Source organism: Cryptomeria japonica, chromosome 1, assembly GCF_030272615.1.
Source record: "Cryptomeria japonica chromosome 1, Sugi_1.0, whole genome shotgun sequence".
Lineage (NCBI taxonomy): Eukaryota > Viridiplantae > Streptophyta > Pinopsida > Cupressales > Cupressaceae > Cryptomeria > Cryptomeria japonica.
In genome coordinates, this window is record NC_081405.1 from 2781343 (window position 1) to 2798814 (window position 17472).

Here is a 17472-nt window from a genome sequence, read left to right on the forward strand (position 1 = left end):
ACGCTAGCAGACAAAAGACACTAGAAAACAAATTATGCTAGAAGACAACGAAATAAAGGAGAAGTATTAAGTGTCATGCCCCATCAGTAAGTAATAGGCAGCGATGATATTCTTATGTGCTGCTCGATTTATATTTAAGCAATAAATAAAAGATTAAAGGCAACGATTTTCCAGACTAAGAAATAATTAAAATATAATTAGGTTTTAAGCTAGCCATTAAGAGGAAGAGTTGTGACTCTCCAAAGGGTAGGAATACTGAAGAGGCACGACTTTTCCCTCATATTGGAAGGTATAAAAGGAAGAAAAATTCAATTGAAGGGGAAGGAGGAGATTCTGAAATTCGAGGAGTTAGAACTAATAAATAGAAATCAGAATAAATATACATAAATCAGGAAATCATTCCAAGCAACATTGGTACTCATAAGAGAAGATATTGGAGAGCATTTATTCATCTGATCAAGCAATCATCATCGACCAAGAACTAATCACAGCAATCAGCAATTCCTAAAAAAACATATCAAATCAGTCCAGCAGATCGAACTATTTAAAGCAGGTGAAATCCATCATGCAGATCACACAGCAAAAGCATTTCCCTAAGACAGGGACCGGCAATCACAAAGGAAATGAGTCCAATTCATCATAGCAGGATTCTAGTAATTTCAGATTATTATTATCAAACATATATTTAGTGGTATACATGATATTTCTGCCAATCATTGTCTTATAAAATGTTGTTTATAATAAAGTATGTTTATGTTCTTATGATATAATATAAAATGTGCTTGATTGACTGAAACCCACCTTGTAGGAAGGGCCTGGGGTGGTAAGCAAAAGGGGTATATAAACTAGAGTTGACCATAATGGCTCCTAGACCAAAGAGCACTTATGTAAAGAGCCAAGTAACCCACTACAAGATGGCAAGTGTCTTTAGGGATTCATATTGCATGTCTTTCATGTTGTGATTGCCGGATCATATTATTAGGGAAGGATTTATTTGATAAGATGTAAACCTAACCTTAATTTGTTGCAATTGTGATTTTAGGGCAAATTCTAGGTCAATTTAAGAAGGGGACATTACAACCCTCCACTTTAGGCCTTCTGATTTACCCCTATCTCCTGTTTTTTGCCGCACCATTGGATACCTCCAAATAATTTCTTGGAGACAAATCTCTTCTTCTTGTGATAACTCAATCAAGGAACTAGACTTTCCTCTCACTCCTATCCTTACCCTTCGTTATCTACTTCTCTATTGGAAAAATGACCATACCCAAACTATAATAAGAAGCCTACCAAAAAGCACAAAGAGGGTCAGTAGCTTAGTGGTGAATCATCCCAGCATGCACATGGGAGGTTCTTGGGTTTGAGTTCTAGCTGGTCCATGGAAAATAACATTGTATCAGAGTTAAACTAGGAGCCCTAATAAGCGATGTGTGACTCGAGGCTACACCCAAACTAATAAAGAGCTTACTAAAAAACCCTAATCACAAAGAGAGCTGGTAGCTCAGTGGCAGAGTATCCAAGCGTGCACATGGGAGGTCCCAGGTTTGTGTTGAACCTAGCTGGCTCATGGAAAATAACAAACACTCTTGACATCTAAGTCACACCAACAAAACAAACCAAAACCCAAAGATGTGGCTAGGCCAGAAACACAGATATGCTATACGGAATACTCAAATGTCTCATATATGTTCTTTATTTGTGCTGAAACAATAACCACTTGATGAGTGTCAGACAAGAATTAATAACTCGGGAAATTTGTAATAAACCTGGGAGAACTACACATGATAAACAGTATCATGCCATTTGGAACGTGAGGGAGACATTTGGTTTTGCTGATTCTCTTGCTTGAGACAGCCCCAGCAATGATATATTGTATAGCCTTTGTTTTCTATTATGTTTAAATACTATTTCAAGGCCACAACTTGCTATTTGAATTGAAAATTTGCCTGTAAGGGTTATTTTCTTCACTTTCTATATGTTCTGTTTCTTGACTTGGTCTTTTTCTTTGGGCAGCGTCTAAGAAGGCATGGTGATATGATTGAGCGCATGGTAGGAGGATACTACAGAGCACATGGTCGCGCTGATGACACTATGAATCTTGGTGGCATCAAGGTTTATTTAATTGATTTTTGTAGACAGTTATACATTCATCGTTTGATCTTTCGCTTCTTTCTAGGCCTAGTGATGATTTAGATTTCCAATATTATATTTCATGATAAAGCTACTCTTTAGTGAGTTCTTGTTTACTTTCCATATCGCAAGAATTTATGCCTGGATTATGGCAAACCTTTTGATTTTTTATAGATGATTGGTGAATGACAGACCAGTGCCATTGAGATCGAACGGGTTTGCAATAGAGCTCATGAACAAGTATTAGAAACTGCTGCCATCAGCGTATCAACTCCAGGAGGTGGTCCAGAACTACTTGCTATAGTTGCAGTTTTGAAGAATGGACACACTGTTAGCATGGATACGTTGAAAATGTCCTTCTCAAAAGCCATTCAAAGTAACCTAAATCCTTTGTTTAAGGTGAAAATCAATTCTCTCATTTCGTTCGACTTCAAAAGTTTGGTTGGGTGTGTATCTTGATTGGAAATGAATGACATTTATACCTTCACATTTTTATTTTTGAGAAGCACTCCTATTAAAATTTGCCATTCAAATTAGGGGAAGAGCACCAGTAGTCGTCATAGCTAACTTCGCGCACCCACAGATCTTAAACGGTACATCGGATTTTGATTTTTTTTTTTAGTTGTTTTTGTATGCGACTTAACTGCTTATAGCTATTGATTTGGCTTCTGGGTAGTAACGATGCACACTGTGGAATCAGTTATGCGCACAAAGGTCAAAAAATACACATTTCAAAGTGTCGCCTGATACCTAACTAAAGATGTTCCAGTAACCGTCAACTCAAAATCGCTAGTACTTGTTGACAAATGTCCCAATAGTGGTGCACAAATGTTCCAATAGTGGTACACAAATGGGACAAATGTTCCAATAGTTGTGCACAAATGGGCCAATTAATTACAAAAAATGATCGGCTATTGATACAAAACAAATTTATTAATGGTATCTTCACTATGACGGCTATTGGGGGGTCAACATGACAATAAGATGACGGTTATTGGAACTATGTTATCTATTGGTACTCTTCCCTAATCTAAATCCTTTGTTCAAGGGGAAAATCATCATCTCTTTTCTTCCTACATAATTTTGATTGGGTGCATGTTGCATGTAGGCAGCGAGTTAGATTATACCAATAAATGAAATTTGTACCTTTGATTTTTGTTTTGAAGCATTACCATTAAAATTTGCCATTCAAACTAATCTAAATCCTTTGTTCAAGGGGAAAATCATTATCTCATCTGTTCCTACATAATTTTGGTTGGGTGCATGATGTATGCAGGCAGCGAATTAGATTTTACCAATAATGCATTGTATATTAAGCAGCGTTGACACTGAATTTTTTTGTTCCATAAATTGAAATCTAGTTTTGATAGTTAATATCGATCAATATAGAATCAATATAGAATTTGCATACCGACAAGTTTTCTTTGAGAATCAGCTGAAATAGATTTTGACCTATTCGTGTCTCTAATTCATGTGTAGGTGAGCTTTGTCAAAGTTATTTCCGACTTCCCTCGTACAGCATCTAATAAAATTTTGAGGAGAGTTCTGCGGGACCTGGTAAAGCAAGAATTATCTGTTCAAAAAAGCAGGTTATGATAAAGATTGCTATGCCTACACAACATAGCGACTTCCCTTAATAGATTAACTTTTTTAATATTATATAACATATTCACATGTTTTTGTGTCATATTACAGTTTCTTATGAACATGTCAAAGCTAAATCACAATAAGTTGTCAGATTGCGTTAATAAGTCTTTTCTTTAAGCACAAATATGTAGCATAAATATTTGCTCTTTCCTGTAGGAAAGTTTATTTAAAATCACGATTCTAAATAATTTGGAATTTTTAATTATAATATTTTATAAAAAATGTAGTACTGATTATCCATGATATTTTCCAAAATATTTATTTATGAATGTTAAAAATAAAATATTGAATTGAAATGCTATACTATAATAACTTTGAGAATATAACTGTTATTTTAAATATTAAAAATAAAATACAAAATATGAATTTAAAACATACTATCATGCTCGGATCTAATCTATAGCAGTTATAAACAACAAATTAAATAAACAATTGATATAAATTATAATAACTATTGTATTCAAATTTTATTATATTGATAAATACTATTACTACTAGGACATTCTCAATGTACTCTATAATAGTAAAATCAAAATTTTAAATATTATCAGCAATTACCAAAAGAATGAGACAAACCTAAAATAATATTCAATGAGATACCAAACGATATTCTAAATGCCAAAAGCCAACTCCCAATTTCGCGCCAAACATTCAATAAAGCTGGCATTGGGATTAGTTCTACTCTAATTTGTACGACAGACACAACTATGCATATAAAAAGTATGGTATGATGAAAACAATGATCTCTCGATATATACCGCAACTTCCAAAAAGATCTAATGGTTTCAAACAGCTGCGACTAGTATTTCATTTGGTATGACTGTCACCAAAGGAATTAAAACTTGATGGGGATGGGTATTGAGGATGAGGACAAGGAGGGAGAGTGGGAGATAGTCGCAGGAACGAGAGCATGGAGACATTGATATACATATAGTATTTGAAAAAAAAGTTCTGAAAAGATTTATAAAAATTAATTTCTTTTGAATTTACAAATGAAATTTTGGCAAATTAGTAAAATACTTAAATATTACTAAACTTTGGAGTGAACATTAACAATTTGTCATTGCATATTTGAAATTTATATTGTACTCAAGGTTTCATAATGATGGTTACAATGAGTATAATGATCATATGATGTCAAAATAACAAAATGCCAAAATAGTGCGAAGTGAGGCTTCCAATCATCTATAAAGTCAAACTCCTCATCACTAGAACTACTAGACTCTACGTGGTCAAGTTCCACCAAACTAATACGAACCAGCTCTACTTGTGTAACTCTAGCATCCTCACCAATATGTGTTGGCTCCTTTGACTCTACATCCCATTGTGTTGCTAGACTCTCTTTGTAGAAAAGTGTCTTGTAGTCAATGAGACATAAAACAACTATCTACATCCACAAGCTTCTTTGTTTTCCTAGAAGTAAGTTTGTTTGTCTTAAAAGAGTGGATGAAGCTACAAGTAGACCAGTTCCTCTCAGCAATTGAAGATAAAAAACTTAGGATAGTAGCCCACCATGAAATTAGGTCCTCATGTGTCATAGTTGTCATATCCATTTTGGTTGCTTTAGAATAACCCTTACGAGTGGCAAATTTTGTCCACTCAGTATGAATGATGTTGGTCTCTACAGGATCATACATCTTTTCGAGGGCCCTTAAGAACCATACCTTCACCTCACATCTTGTATGGTTGTAACTCTACTAGGCCTTTGTTTGTACCACTTGGGGTACAATGCATAAGCAACCATGTACAAGAGAGTAATAAGCTTTTCCCATATCTAATGAATGATTGGCTCAATGTGCTCATTGTAGAATGCTAATGTGGGGTCCTTAATTGCACAACAATCCCCATTTGGTTAAGCATAGTATCAATGCACTCATACACCTCTCCAAGGTTAGGTGCTTTGGCATCCCCATACCTATTGACTTGGAAAATTGGAGTAATGATGGAGAATGAAAAGCCATGTACTAACATATCAATTATTCCTATTACTAAAGGGTGCAGTGAAAGATTGTAAACAATGGGATGTATCTATTCAGAAGATTTTTATTTACTTACCCCCAAATCTCAGCCAATAAGAATATAGGGTAGGTAATATTTATAATATTTAATTACCCATATAGTAAAAAGAGAAATACAATAATATAAATAACCAATAATAAAATAAACTAAAGGCGCAATAAAATATTAAGGTGAGATCATGCCAATATTTTTTGCATCACCCAAAAAAACATCACTCTTCATTACATAATTCACCCTCTTCCCCTACTCTAACTTGGAATCAAATCACCAATTTCAATCTATCTTGGAATCGGGACACTAATTCCAATCTAATGCCTCTTGCATCTCAAGCATTCTCTCCATGAGAATGAAATAGGATGCATATCTAGCCTTAACATGTTTCGAGAACTCTTTCTTAGAGAAGCTCCCCAAGAATACATGTGAAGTGTGGTGGTTGTAGATAAACATTTGCACATCTCTATCATCATTGATTATTGTTTTGATCCAACACATTTTTCCCATTTTATTGAGTTTATTATTTATGATATGCACACAAGGAGTCCACCAAATATGTCTCTGAGCCACCTCAATTAATTTCCATGTGGCTTTGCACACATGGGCCACATTTGTCACTAGTTGGGCCATATTTTGTGGTCCAACCTCCTCAATAGAATCCTTGAGGATCTAAAATTGAAATTCAACATCTTTGTGATGCCTTGAACAATCAACTATCTTAAGAAAATATGAGTTATTTGTACATGCAACCATGATATTAATGTGTGGATAATGCCTAATGTTCGTCCACCCATCCATGACTGTAATGCATCTACTTGCCACCCAACATTCTTTCATTTTCTTCATTGACACATTTATCTTGGAATAGTTCTTATCCAAGATTGTGGTCTTCAATTTTGTCTTCCTTGGTGGCACATGTGATGGTCCTCCCATTTCTACCATCGTCATCATCTCCTTTTAATCAAGAGATTGAGCCACATGGAATGGAATGCCATTAGCAAAGAAAAATTTGTCAATGACATCATCTAATCATCCTTCAATTGCACATTGAATAATTCAACTATTGGATTACCAACATCACTTGTCAACTTGCATTTCCCCTAGCCTCTATTGCATGGGCCCTTGAAGAAGAACCCGACATATGTTCAACTTGCCTTTGCAAAGTAAAAGTAGACCTATGTGGCTAGACCTAATGACCCTATAACCTATGAGATAAATAAGAAGATATAGGTGCAACTGCATTGTCTTCACTGACACTCCATAGCTTATATATCTCAACTTTGTATTTCAAGTTTATCGATTTCCCCCAAAACTTACATTCTTTCAAACATTTTCCTTAAGTATGAGAGAGGTGGGCATTAACTTTGGTAATGATGCCGAAACATTCAAGGTCTCAAAAGTGGCACTTTCACAACCTTGTGACCCTAGATGTCCCAAGATTACTTGGTAATTTTGTTTCAAATTGTTTCAAAAGAGACTTATAATCATATAGATTCTTAGCATATTGTGTCAGCAATGTGGTGGGGCAATTAATACTTGCAATTGCACTCACCATGGAACTAGTGGTTTGCTTTTCATCCTCATAGTCACCCCTTTTAGTCTCAACCTCAGGTGCATAACCAAATTCAATACTTTCACTATCAACCTCAACCTCATCCTCACTCATGCCACAAGAACTTATTGTGACACTACAATTAACAATATAAAACTTATAAGTTCATAATTATAAAATTAAAATTCATTTACTATCTTGCAACATAATGCAAAGGATTAAGACAATTTTTTTTTCTTACTTGCTATTGTACAAAGTGCAAAAGCAAAGGCTACACAAATAAAAAATGTTAATCTTAATATTTTTCAACCAACAATTTCACTTTTGTTTCTCTTATTTCATATCGCACAAAGTGCAAAAGCAAAGGGTACACAAGTTTCAACCTATTCTAACAAACTTGAACCATGTCTATGAAATTATGAAACATTAAAATTCAACTTTGAATTTGATTTTTGTTTTCAGAAAATAGTCATAAAATCCTACCTTAATGCTTGAGAAATCCTTTCAACCATGATGTGTTTTCTTCCTCTTCTTCTTGCTCCTTCTCACCCCTCTTGTACTCACACTCTTTCATTCCTCTTCGACCTTGTTGTTGATAATAATTTGTGAGTAAAGATAAAGAATTTAGAGTATTAAATAGAGTTTGGGAGGCATTGGTGGGGCTTATTGGTCATTAGGGTTCGTCCTTGGACTTTGGTTTCGAGGAAAACTTAAAAAATATTATAATTTTTATATTTTTTACCTTGTCAGATGGTCAACAGATGCTTGGTCGTCCTTGGGATGTCCTGATGATGTCCCAATGGCATCTTGACAATCTTGGTGGTAGTGGCAGTGCATCAGGAGGACGTCTCCCTAGCATCCCCACATCTCGAGGACATCATTGTCCTTGAAACATCTAGATTTTGTGGGGAGGGGAATGTGTCCCCACGGTTAATTAATTAAAACATTGTGATTAATCCTTTCAAAAGGCTGCTCTCTATAGTCAAAGTTGTAATGCTGACTTAAAAGTATAGAAACCCCATAATATAAAAGTAACAATCAATAATATAAGAAAATATCCAATGCGGTGCCCTTGTGCTATATGGGTGTGAAGTTTGGGGTGGTAACACACCAACAATGAATGGAGATAAGTAGTGCGATTACAAAAGCTTCTAATCACAAGTAGCTACATTAGCAATGGGACGATTTTATTTTGAGTTTACTTGTGATTAGATGCTTTTGCAATCTCTCTATTTGTCTTCATATAATAATAATGATATTAATTTAGTAAATTAATATTAAATTTTTATACAAATAGTTGGTATAATTATATGTATTTAAAATTACTTAAAAAATCAACAAATTTAGACTCTCAATAATATTGTTGACATGAAATTTGTTTGCAATATTGAAGTGTTGTCTAGTTGAAGAATTGTTCAAACTGAAAATGAGGGGTTTCATCCTCAAATTTGAAGAGTTTTTTGTTAGAGCATTTTAACTCTAGTTATGCTTTTTTACTTAAGTTCACTTAGTTGCGCTTCTAGTTTGGCTAGATTTGAGCATTTTTTAGCTTCTCATGCTTTCACTTTAGTTCTCCTAATTTTACCTTAGGGAATCTTTGTGTTGTCTATAAAAACGCATCATTGTGCATTGTAAGTTAATCCTGTAATCTTTGTTTTTGAGGAATATGGCACTTTTTTTGTGCTACTCTCATTTGTGGAATATGTTCTAGTTTGTTGTTTGATCTTGTAGGCTTGTGTTGCAAAATTCAACATGGTATCAGAGTGTGGATTCAACAAATCCCTTCTCAAGTTTTCAGGGTTTCTTTTCTTAGAAGCATTATAGGGCCTCCAAGTTTGTCTACTTGTGTGGATTTGGAAGTGGACAATTATTATCAACTTTTGGAGCAAAATGAGCGTTTAATTTTTTTTGAAATATTTCCATTTTTGGTAAGTTTCTATTTTTAAAAAATTTCTATTTTTGGAAAGTTTCTATTTTTAGAAATTTAATATTTTTGAAAATTTTCTATTTCTAGAAACTCTTCAAGTCTTCCAAGTTCTCATTGACATGTAGTTGGTTTTTTTAGCCATAACTTGGTGATACAGAGTCAAAATTGCACAAACAAGATATAAGATATACTTTCAAAATCAAGAGGATATCACCACTACCATTGTAATCTACACTACCTATTAGATGATGTTTGAAGGTGAAAATTTTGAATTATGTGAGCTTCTAGGGCAAAAATTGTTGGATAACCTAGAGAAGACCAAGAATTCAAAGTACCCATTCAGGTATGGGTCCTTGATCATTTGTTTAACATTTATGTTTATGAATGAGCTTTTGTGGATTAGGAGTAAGGTATAGGATAAGTTCTGCCCTATTGGGCTTGAGATCAAGTAGAACATTAGGATTTTAACAATTACATAAAGGCATGAAATACCTTGCACTGGGGGTGTTTTAAGAATTTTCATTTCCAAGATAAGATGCATGAAAGGGAGAGGATTCCTATCAGTTTGCTCAATAAATATAGATTAGAAGAGTTAGTGAATAAATGTGTAGTTGAACATAGCCAGTTGCTACAAGCAATATGAGTGTTTGAGAAGAGTGTGGAGGATGTTGTAACGACATATCATTTTTGTCACTAGTGTCATGCAACCACCAAAGACATTAAGAGTCAAATAGACATTTTGAGAACATAGGTTGTATTGTTATCTACTTTTGTAGACTGGAAGAAGGATGTAGATGGCAATGGAAGACTTTAGATAGAGAATTTGTACACGTAGTTAAATCTATTGACTGATAAGGACAAGATTAAGACAGGGTTTGTTCATGTGATAGATTTTGTAGATTTGCAGCTAACCAACATAGTGAGACTTCTTGATGTCTCTTAGAAGTTGGATTAGGCAGTAAAGGTTTTAGGTAGTTGTAGTGAGGTAGAGGATGTTCTTATGAAGATGGAAAGTTAGCACAACATTTGGACCTCTATAGAGAATGATTGGAAGACCAGTTGGTCTCATCTCAACTTTGTTTATAAAGTTATTATGCCCCTTTCTATGCAGACTCCTTAATTTTTTTGTCAGTGAGACAATTTTGTTCCCATACATACATATGTAGATAAGTAGAAGCTTGGTGAAATATAGTTTTGATTTTTATTTTTTTTCATACCCTAAGAGGGAGTTGATGTTAGTAGGGGAGTAGTATATTGTCATTGAGTTTGTGTTGTGTTGTGGAGATGCCCTTTGTCCTTGATGTCAAAGGTGGAGATAATTCATTGTGGAAGAAGTGTTTCAGTGGAGTGATATGATAATAGTTTGGAGTTGGCACAAGTGTTGCCATCAATGACAAAGGGTGAGATTGTTGTAAATATGAGTTTATGTTATCATTGATGTCAAACTTGTTGTCATTAATGATAACTTTGGTCTAGAAGGTTGATCGATTGTGTTCTAGAGTAGTGCAATATCAGAGGATTGCATATGTGTTCATGTGGATATTTGTAGAATGATGGTGGTAGGTTTATATGGTATATTCAGTTGTCTTATGACTTTTTCAGAACTTTGGAGGTGTATTTTGTGGTCTGTAGTTGAAGTTAGCTAAATGTGACTATCTTGGTGAATAGTCTATCTGATTAGGTAGTTTTATGGTTCACATTGTGGTGCATTGCTTCAGCATTACTTGTGGTTATAGTATGATGTCCGTGGATGAAAATGCTTGATATATCCTAGTTTTTATGTTCTCATTTGATCTACAGTTGAAGTTGTGATGGTTTGAGTATCATCTTGTATAGTGATAGTGTGATAGTTTGCAGGAATGCATTGCATTCCTCTGCCTTTAGTTTTTTTTTGTGGTGTGACTTAATGACTTAGCTATGTTTATTTCAGTTGATGCTATGTTGTGCACCCACAAGATTTTTGATGGTCCTCATCATGTTTTGAGTAAGTTTGGTTGGTGTGCTTTAATAGTTATATCATTTGGAACTAACCTGTGCAATTTTGGTTTGTGTGGTAGCATGCAAAATAGTAGGTGTTGTTATAGGATGGATATGAAGGTGTGTCGATATGGTGTGATACTTCACACATTCTATTTTTCCTTCCGCATTGCTTTGAAGAGTTTTTTGGGGCCAAATGTGTATATCCTATACGCTACATCTAATAAGGCCAACCTAATTGATGATTCTTTGGTTGTGAATGGTATATAAAGATGGAATCTATTTGGAGGATCATAGATGTTGTATGATTGAGATGAAAAGTTGTGTATGGTGTATCTTGTAAGTACAAAGGTTTGCAAGTGCGGTTAAGTAGTGATGAAGTCAGTTTCAGATGTGTAAAAATAATGAACTTCAATCAACATTTCAAAGGATGTGTTTCTCCATAGTTCAACAATATAGATTCATTGTATTCAGATCTACTCTATCTTGCTCTAGAGAAGTGATATTCAGTGTTTGCAAGTCCATTGTATCTTTCCCTAAGGTTGTGCACCTTAGTATTGCAAGTCAAAATCATGAACAATGAGCTTCCTTGGTCTTGAGCCTAAAACTTTGTAACCAGTTTTCATATAGTGGGATAGTTCTCACCATTGTTTTTCCCTCATTGGGATTTCAACGTAAAATCTTGGTGTTCATGTGTGTTTTCTCAATTATTTTTTATTTCTTTACTTCTGCACACATGGTGACTAGAATGAATGAAAAATGAATGGTTAAATTAGTTAAGTTTTAATATATGTTGATTAATCCCCCCAACATCCAAAAGAGGTCAACAATTTGTATACGTGTTTAGTTTATGTTTCTTTCCTTGATAATTATATATTATTTTGTATCAATATTATGCTATGTGAACATATGTGATTATACCTAATATGGCACTGCCATGGAGCCTCTACCACAATCATATGCCAAGACTCTTGATCATTCTAGAGGAGTACCATATGCAGAACGCCTTTCAAAGAAAAGATGTAGAGTTGAGGTAATCAAGAATTCAATTTTAGAGAAATTATAGTTTAATATATATTGATTTTGATGCTAATTTGACAATTCTAAATTATATTATATAATTAATCTAATGTGTAGTTTGAATTTTTATTGTGCAGGCATCTTTAGTGCGACGGAATACTTCGAGGAGGCTTGATTTTGATGACCCCTAACAAATTTAGGATATGCTAGAGACATGTAGTAGTCACTTGTGGACATTTTGGGATTCATACATAGCTATTTGGTATGTATATTTTGTAGAGATCTTGAGATGGCATATGACACATTTTGTAAAACTTTGTTTGAGTTGGCGTTTATGCCATTTTTCTATATGGACATGCACAATTATTGTAAAATTTGATATATAAAAGTTGATATTCGATCTAATTTGTTCCTCATGTGCATATATTCCTACTCTAAAACTTTAATTTTGAATGTATAATTAGTTTAGAACAGTAAAGTTATGAAAATATAACATGTTGTAGTATTTTAATGATATTGTACTTCAGTGGAACTTATGAATGACAATCAGTATTCCATCTAAATTATAAATTTTAAATTTCGTTGTCTTGGGAAATTTAACCAATTTTTATGATCTTTTTTGTATTTTTATTAATCATAACATGGATGCTTAGTAATGATGGATGAAAAGTAATGGATGAAAAGTAATCAAATTGGATTCAATTTCATGTTCTACCTCCTTTTCTCTTTGGCATATTTGAGCCATAACTTTTTGTTATGTATGCAATGGAGTATTTGAAATCTCAAACATATAAACACATTGTCAATAGGATTTCCCAAGATCCAGTTTATGTAGATGTAATAAGTATGGTTAATTATACATGAAACTTTTAAATGTGAGTCAGATCTTATACCTACAAACACATTATTATGTTCTACCTCCTTTGCTCTTTGTAAACATTCATTACATAATCAAACACATTACTTAAAAAGGCTTTGATTAAACACATTACTAAGTCTTGATCACCCTCAAGTTTGCAAAAGCAACATGACACATAAGAGAGATGGGGCACAATTGTGATTACATCAAAGCTTAATATAGACTCGTTAGTCTTTGTCTTTCCTTTTTGTTAGTCTTTGTCTTTCCTTTCATCCTCATTTTCATTTGGATTCATTTACCATTTAGAGTTACATCTATTACATTTTGCATTAGTAGGAACATGAGGATGTGGCATAAAGAAATGGATGTAGGAACCTCATAAATATGTGAGCTCTCTTCAATACTAATCTCTCGCACATATTTCAAAGCTACATAGTGAATCCACTCACAAATCTTATCACTAATCATATAAAAGGGACAAAAGTTGCTAAACTATAAAAGTTCAATGAGACCGAAATGACACTAAAAAATACCATCAAGAATGTGGCTACATGTGAAGGAAGATGAGAAATCACATGATGAAAAATTAAGGTTGGGGTAAGAAGGTCCAAATAAATTCCCATCTTAAGGGGAGTACAGAACAACACACTACTTTCTTGAAAGAAACTTAGAATGAAGGTTAGCAAGCTACTCAGAAGCTCATTTAGGCTCAGTCGATTTATTTTAGGTGCCATAATTTTCCGTTCTATATGCTATGGGGTATTTGAGAGAGGTTGGAACAAGGAAAGGATTGAACAATATTTGTAATTATAGAAGGATTGATTGCATTACAAGACACGAAAAAGTTTAGTAGGTTCATCAAAAGTGTCAAAAAGTTGCGAAAAGTAAAAAAATTGTAAATGTTGCAAAAAACTGTAAAAAGTTGCAAAATGTTACAAACACCATTATGTGCATGAACTGTTAGTGCTAACACGTTCAAGTAAGCAGGTTTATGCTAGGAATGCTCTTTTTTTTCTTCCCAACTGGTCTTTACGTATAGGGCCATATCATAGTGACACTATCTCTTAAGTGTCTTAAGTTCAAAAAATTGTAAAAATTTGATAGGAAGTTTTTAAAAATTTGTTGCACATACAAATGATTTTTTTGAACCTCCAAGGTCATGTGGGGACCCTCTACAATAACCTCTCACATTTTCAAGACTCAGAGCCATTTTCTTAGGGAAACAATTTTTCTATTCATGTAAAAATTGTCATGCATACAATGCAAAGTTGCAAGGTAGCCTAATTTTTTTTCTATTCATCATGGGCACAAACCATCAACACCAACACGTTCGGGTAGGGGGGTTTATGATAGGAATTCTCCTATTTTTCTTCCCAACTCACCTGAACGTTCAGAGACAAATCATAGTGGTGCTATCTCTTAAGTGCCCTAAGTTCAAAAAACTATCAAACTTTCATGGGCCATTTATTAGAATCCAAGGTACATACGACTGACCCGTTTGAACCTATAGGGTCATGTGAGGCCCCTCTAAAATAAGCTATCTCATATTTTCAAAACTTGAAACCATTTTCTTAGGGCAATAATTTTTTTGTTGATGCAAGGTAGCCTATTTTTTGTTCTATATATCGTGGGCACAAACCATTAGTGCCAACATGTCTAGGTAGGTAGATTTATGTTAGGAATTCTCATGTTTTACTTCTCAACTCACCCAGACATTCAGGGTCATATCATAATGACGCTATCTCTTAAGTGCGCTAAGTTTAAAAAAAGATCAAACTTTGACAAATTGTCTCTTACAATGTGGGGGACATACAAATGATCTTTTTGAACCTGCAAGCTCATGTGGGGCCCTTCTACAATAATCTTGTTGAGGAGTCGAATTATAAGACTGGTCGCCTAGTTGCAAGACTGGAGTCAAAGGAGATATACTAGGTCCCAAAGAAGGGAAGGGGTATTCGATTCTATCTTTCAGGAGTTACAAAACCTAAATTTTCAACCCATTTTCTCACCTCAAAGAAGGGAAAGAAGTAGACCTCCTTCCCCATCGCCATCATCACCTGTGTCCTCAATTTGTCAAGCTCTGACCTTGCATGGTGTTGTTTTTCCAAATATAATCAATATGACTCCACTCAATATCATACTTCCAATGGCAGCAAACAATCCTTGGGGGGTGGCCATAGGCCCATTGAACTTAGGTTTAAATCTCAACCCCTTACCCAAAGGTGCAAGGGATCTGATAGGGAGTTTGCTAGAAAGTGCTTGACGAGGATGTTATGTCTAATGGTTCAATTTGTTTCCAAAAGACTTGTTTGTGATAGTTGTATATGTTTGCAAAATCATTCTTGAAGTTTTAATGCTAAGCAACTCATGCATCACTTCCCTAACAAACTCCCCTTTTGAGCGAGCTCATACCCTTACTCATCCACTATTCACTATATTCAACCACTACATTCTTTCTCACACATACCTCTGATCTTTGAGCATCTCACTGACTATACTCTGACATTTTAAATTCCTCTAAGAGGTTTAGGAAGCTAGGTAGAGGTTTGTTTAAGAACTTGCTTTTTATTGTCTTCTTGGCTACCTTGTTTCATTTGCTCAAACCCCACCTACTAGGTCTCAAACCCAAAATGGCTCCACAAATTTTTCACAGAGGTTTTTAAAGAGGTTTCTTCACCGTTTGAATTGCCTTCAAAGATTCTACAAGCCCCAACTTGCTCAACAAAATCGGGTTCATGTTTTGTGTGTAGAAGCCTAGAAAAGGCTACTAGGCCGAGTAGGCCTAATTTGGGGTATTTTGCTTGTGTTGATCACAATGGCCAATTCCACCTTGGGAGTTGATTTTGATGGTTATCACTATGCTAGAACTCAATGATTTTTCAAGTCTTAGGTTCTATGAGGTGGGTTTTGAGACTGTCCTCAATTTTAGGCTTAAATGTAGGGTTTGGTGAGGGTTTTAGTTCTTACACCATAGTATCTCACTCCTAAGATTAGTTCAATCCTCCACACTACTGATAATCCTCTGACATAATATACCAATGCCTTCCCTGCCACTAACAACCAAGCATTATGCCAAACACTTGGCAAACAAACTGAAAAAGAACAAAAACACTGTCAAAATCATTGTTTTTCTGAGTTTTCACTATCTGGGCTGCATTACATTGGGTTAGAACTTCAAAACTACCTGCACTATAGTGTCAAAAATCCTTCAAACAACACATTAACTCTGCATTTAATAATTTTGGCTAAGTTACCATGCATGGAAAGCTTCAAAACAACTTAGACACCAAAATCACTTAATTCACCAAAAATAGGGAACCCATTGTCTTAGCAAATTGCTCCAAATTTCAAAGGGTGGAAAGTCTCTCTTGGAGCTCCACCTTGCTTCAAAACCTTCATAGGAAAGGTGCAGACCATTCTTCAATGTTGGGAACTCAAATGGACTTTGAGAACAACATTTTGCTCATGATTTCCATCTACTAGACAAATTGTTCACTTAACTTGTCTAGTATGATTTTATACAAATTTTTTGTGCATAATCCTGGCCAAAGAAGAACATATTTACACTGTACAATCCCTCATCAACTTTACAAAGTCCCTCCATGGGAGCCCAATGAGGTTTTTCAGTCAAGTTGATCCATTATGGAGTACAAACCCTTGACAGGGCAGTGAGCACACAAAATGAAAGAATTTTTATTTAACCAACTTGCAAAAAGGAAAACTAGTGCAATGATCACTTGAATATCATTGGGAAACCAATATGAACACTTCCCAAAAGGTATAGTATGGAACAGATGGGCTACAGTACAGACTGCTACTCAAAACAAGTTCAAATTGCCATGAAAACCAAAAAAATGCACTTCTTTTATTGAAAAATGACTTTGATTCACATCTGCCAACCCTATACAAGGAAGAGGGTGGTCTATTTAAAGGTTTGGAGAGTTAGTTAATATTAATGTATGGACATATTGCTGTAGCATTGTTTTTCACATTTTTGACTTAAAAAATGACAACTTTTCAACAAGGTGAGCAACTTTTGTTGCACAAAATGACATCTTTGACAACCAAACCTTATCAACTCATCTAAACACATAAGACATGCTTAAAAACACTTATGAAACATGTTTCAATGCTTTGGAAAGCATTTTGAGACCTTTTAGGCAATTTTACACATTTTTGCCAAAATTGTCAACTCAAATCCTGAAAGGCAAAACTTGACCTCTTGAGCACAAAATGAGGTCAAAACCACTAGACAAGACACACAACAACCTAAAACAACATCATAAACCTAACACAAGACATTACAAACATGAAAGCATGAAATACTCAAAAAGGAGAGTTTTTACT

At 34.6% G+C, this 17472-nt stretch overlaps 1 protein-coding gene and 1 long non-coding RNA gene across 7 annotated transcripts in view; both read left to right on the forward strand.

Moving 5' to 3' along the window:
* Positions 1–3867, forward strand: part of LOC131036601 (probable CoA ligase CCL12) — a 41895-nt gene extending 38028 nt beyond the window's left edge. For 4 of the 6 annotated variants that reach the window (XM_057968510.2, XM_057968509.2, XM_057968511.2 and 1 more), the window contains exons 13-15: positions 2014–2112; positions 2323–2529; positions 3610–3867. In XM_057968510.2, the coding sequence (XP_057824493.2) occupies positions 2014–2112; positions 2323–2529; positions 3610–3726 (423 nt within the window). In that variant the 3' untranslated portion in view covers positions 3727–3867. Of the gene's footprint in view, positions 1–2013; positions 2113–2322; positions 2530–2667; positions 2713–3609 lie in introns of those variants that run through there. The other 2 variants (XM_057968513.2, XM_057968514.2) reach the window with 2 other exon arrangements.
* An 817-nt stretch (positions 3868–4684) lies between these two features.
* On the forward strand, positions 4685–12671 carry LOC131036600 (uncharacterized). Its single transcript, XR_009104122.2, has 2 exons — positions 4685–12279; positions 12404–12671. It is a non-coding gene; the product is annotated as an uncharacterized LOC131036600 (long non-coding RNA).
* The last annotated feature ends 4801 nt before the right edge of the window (positions 12672–17472 follow it).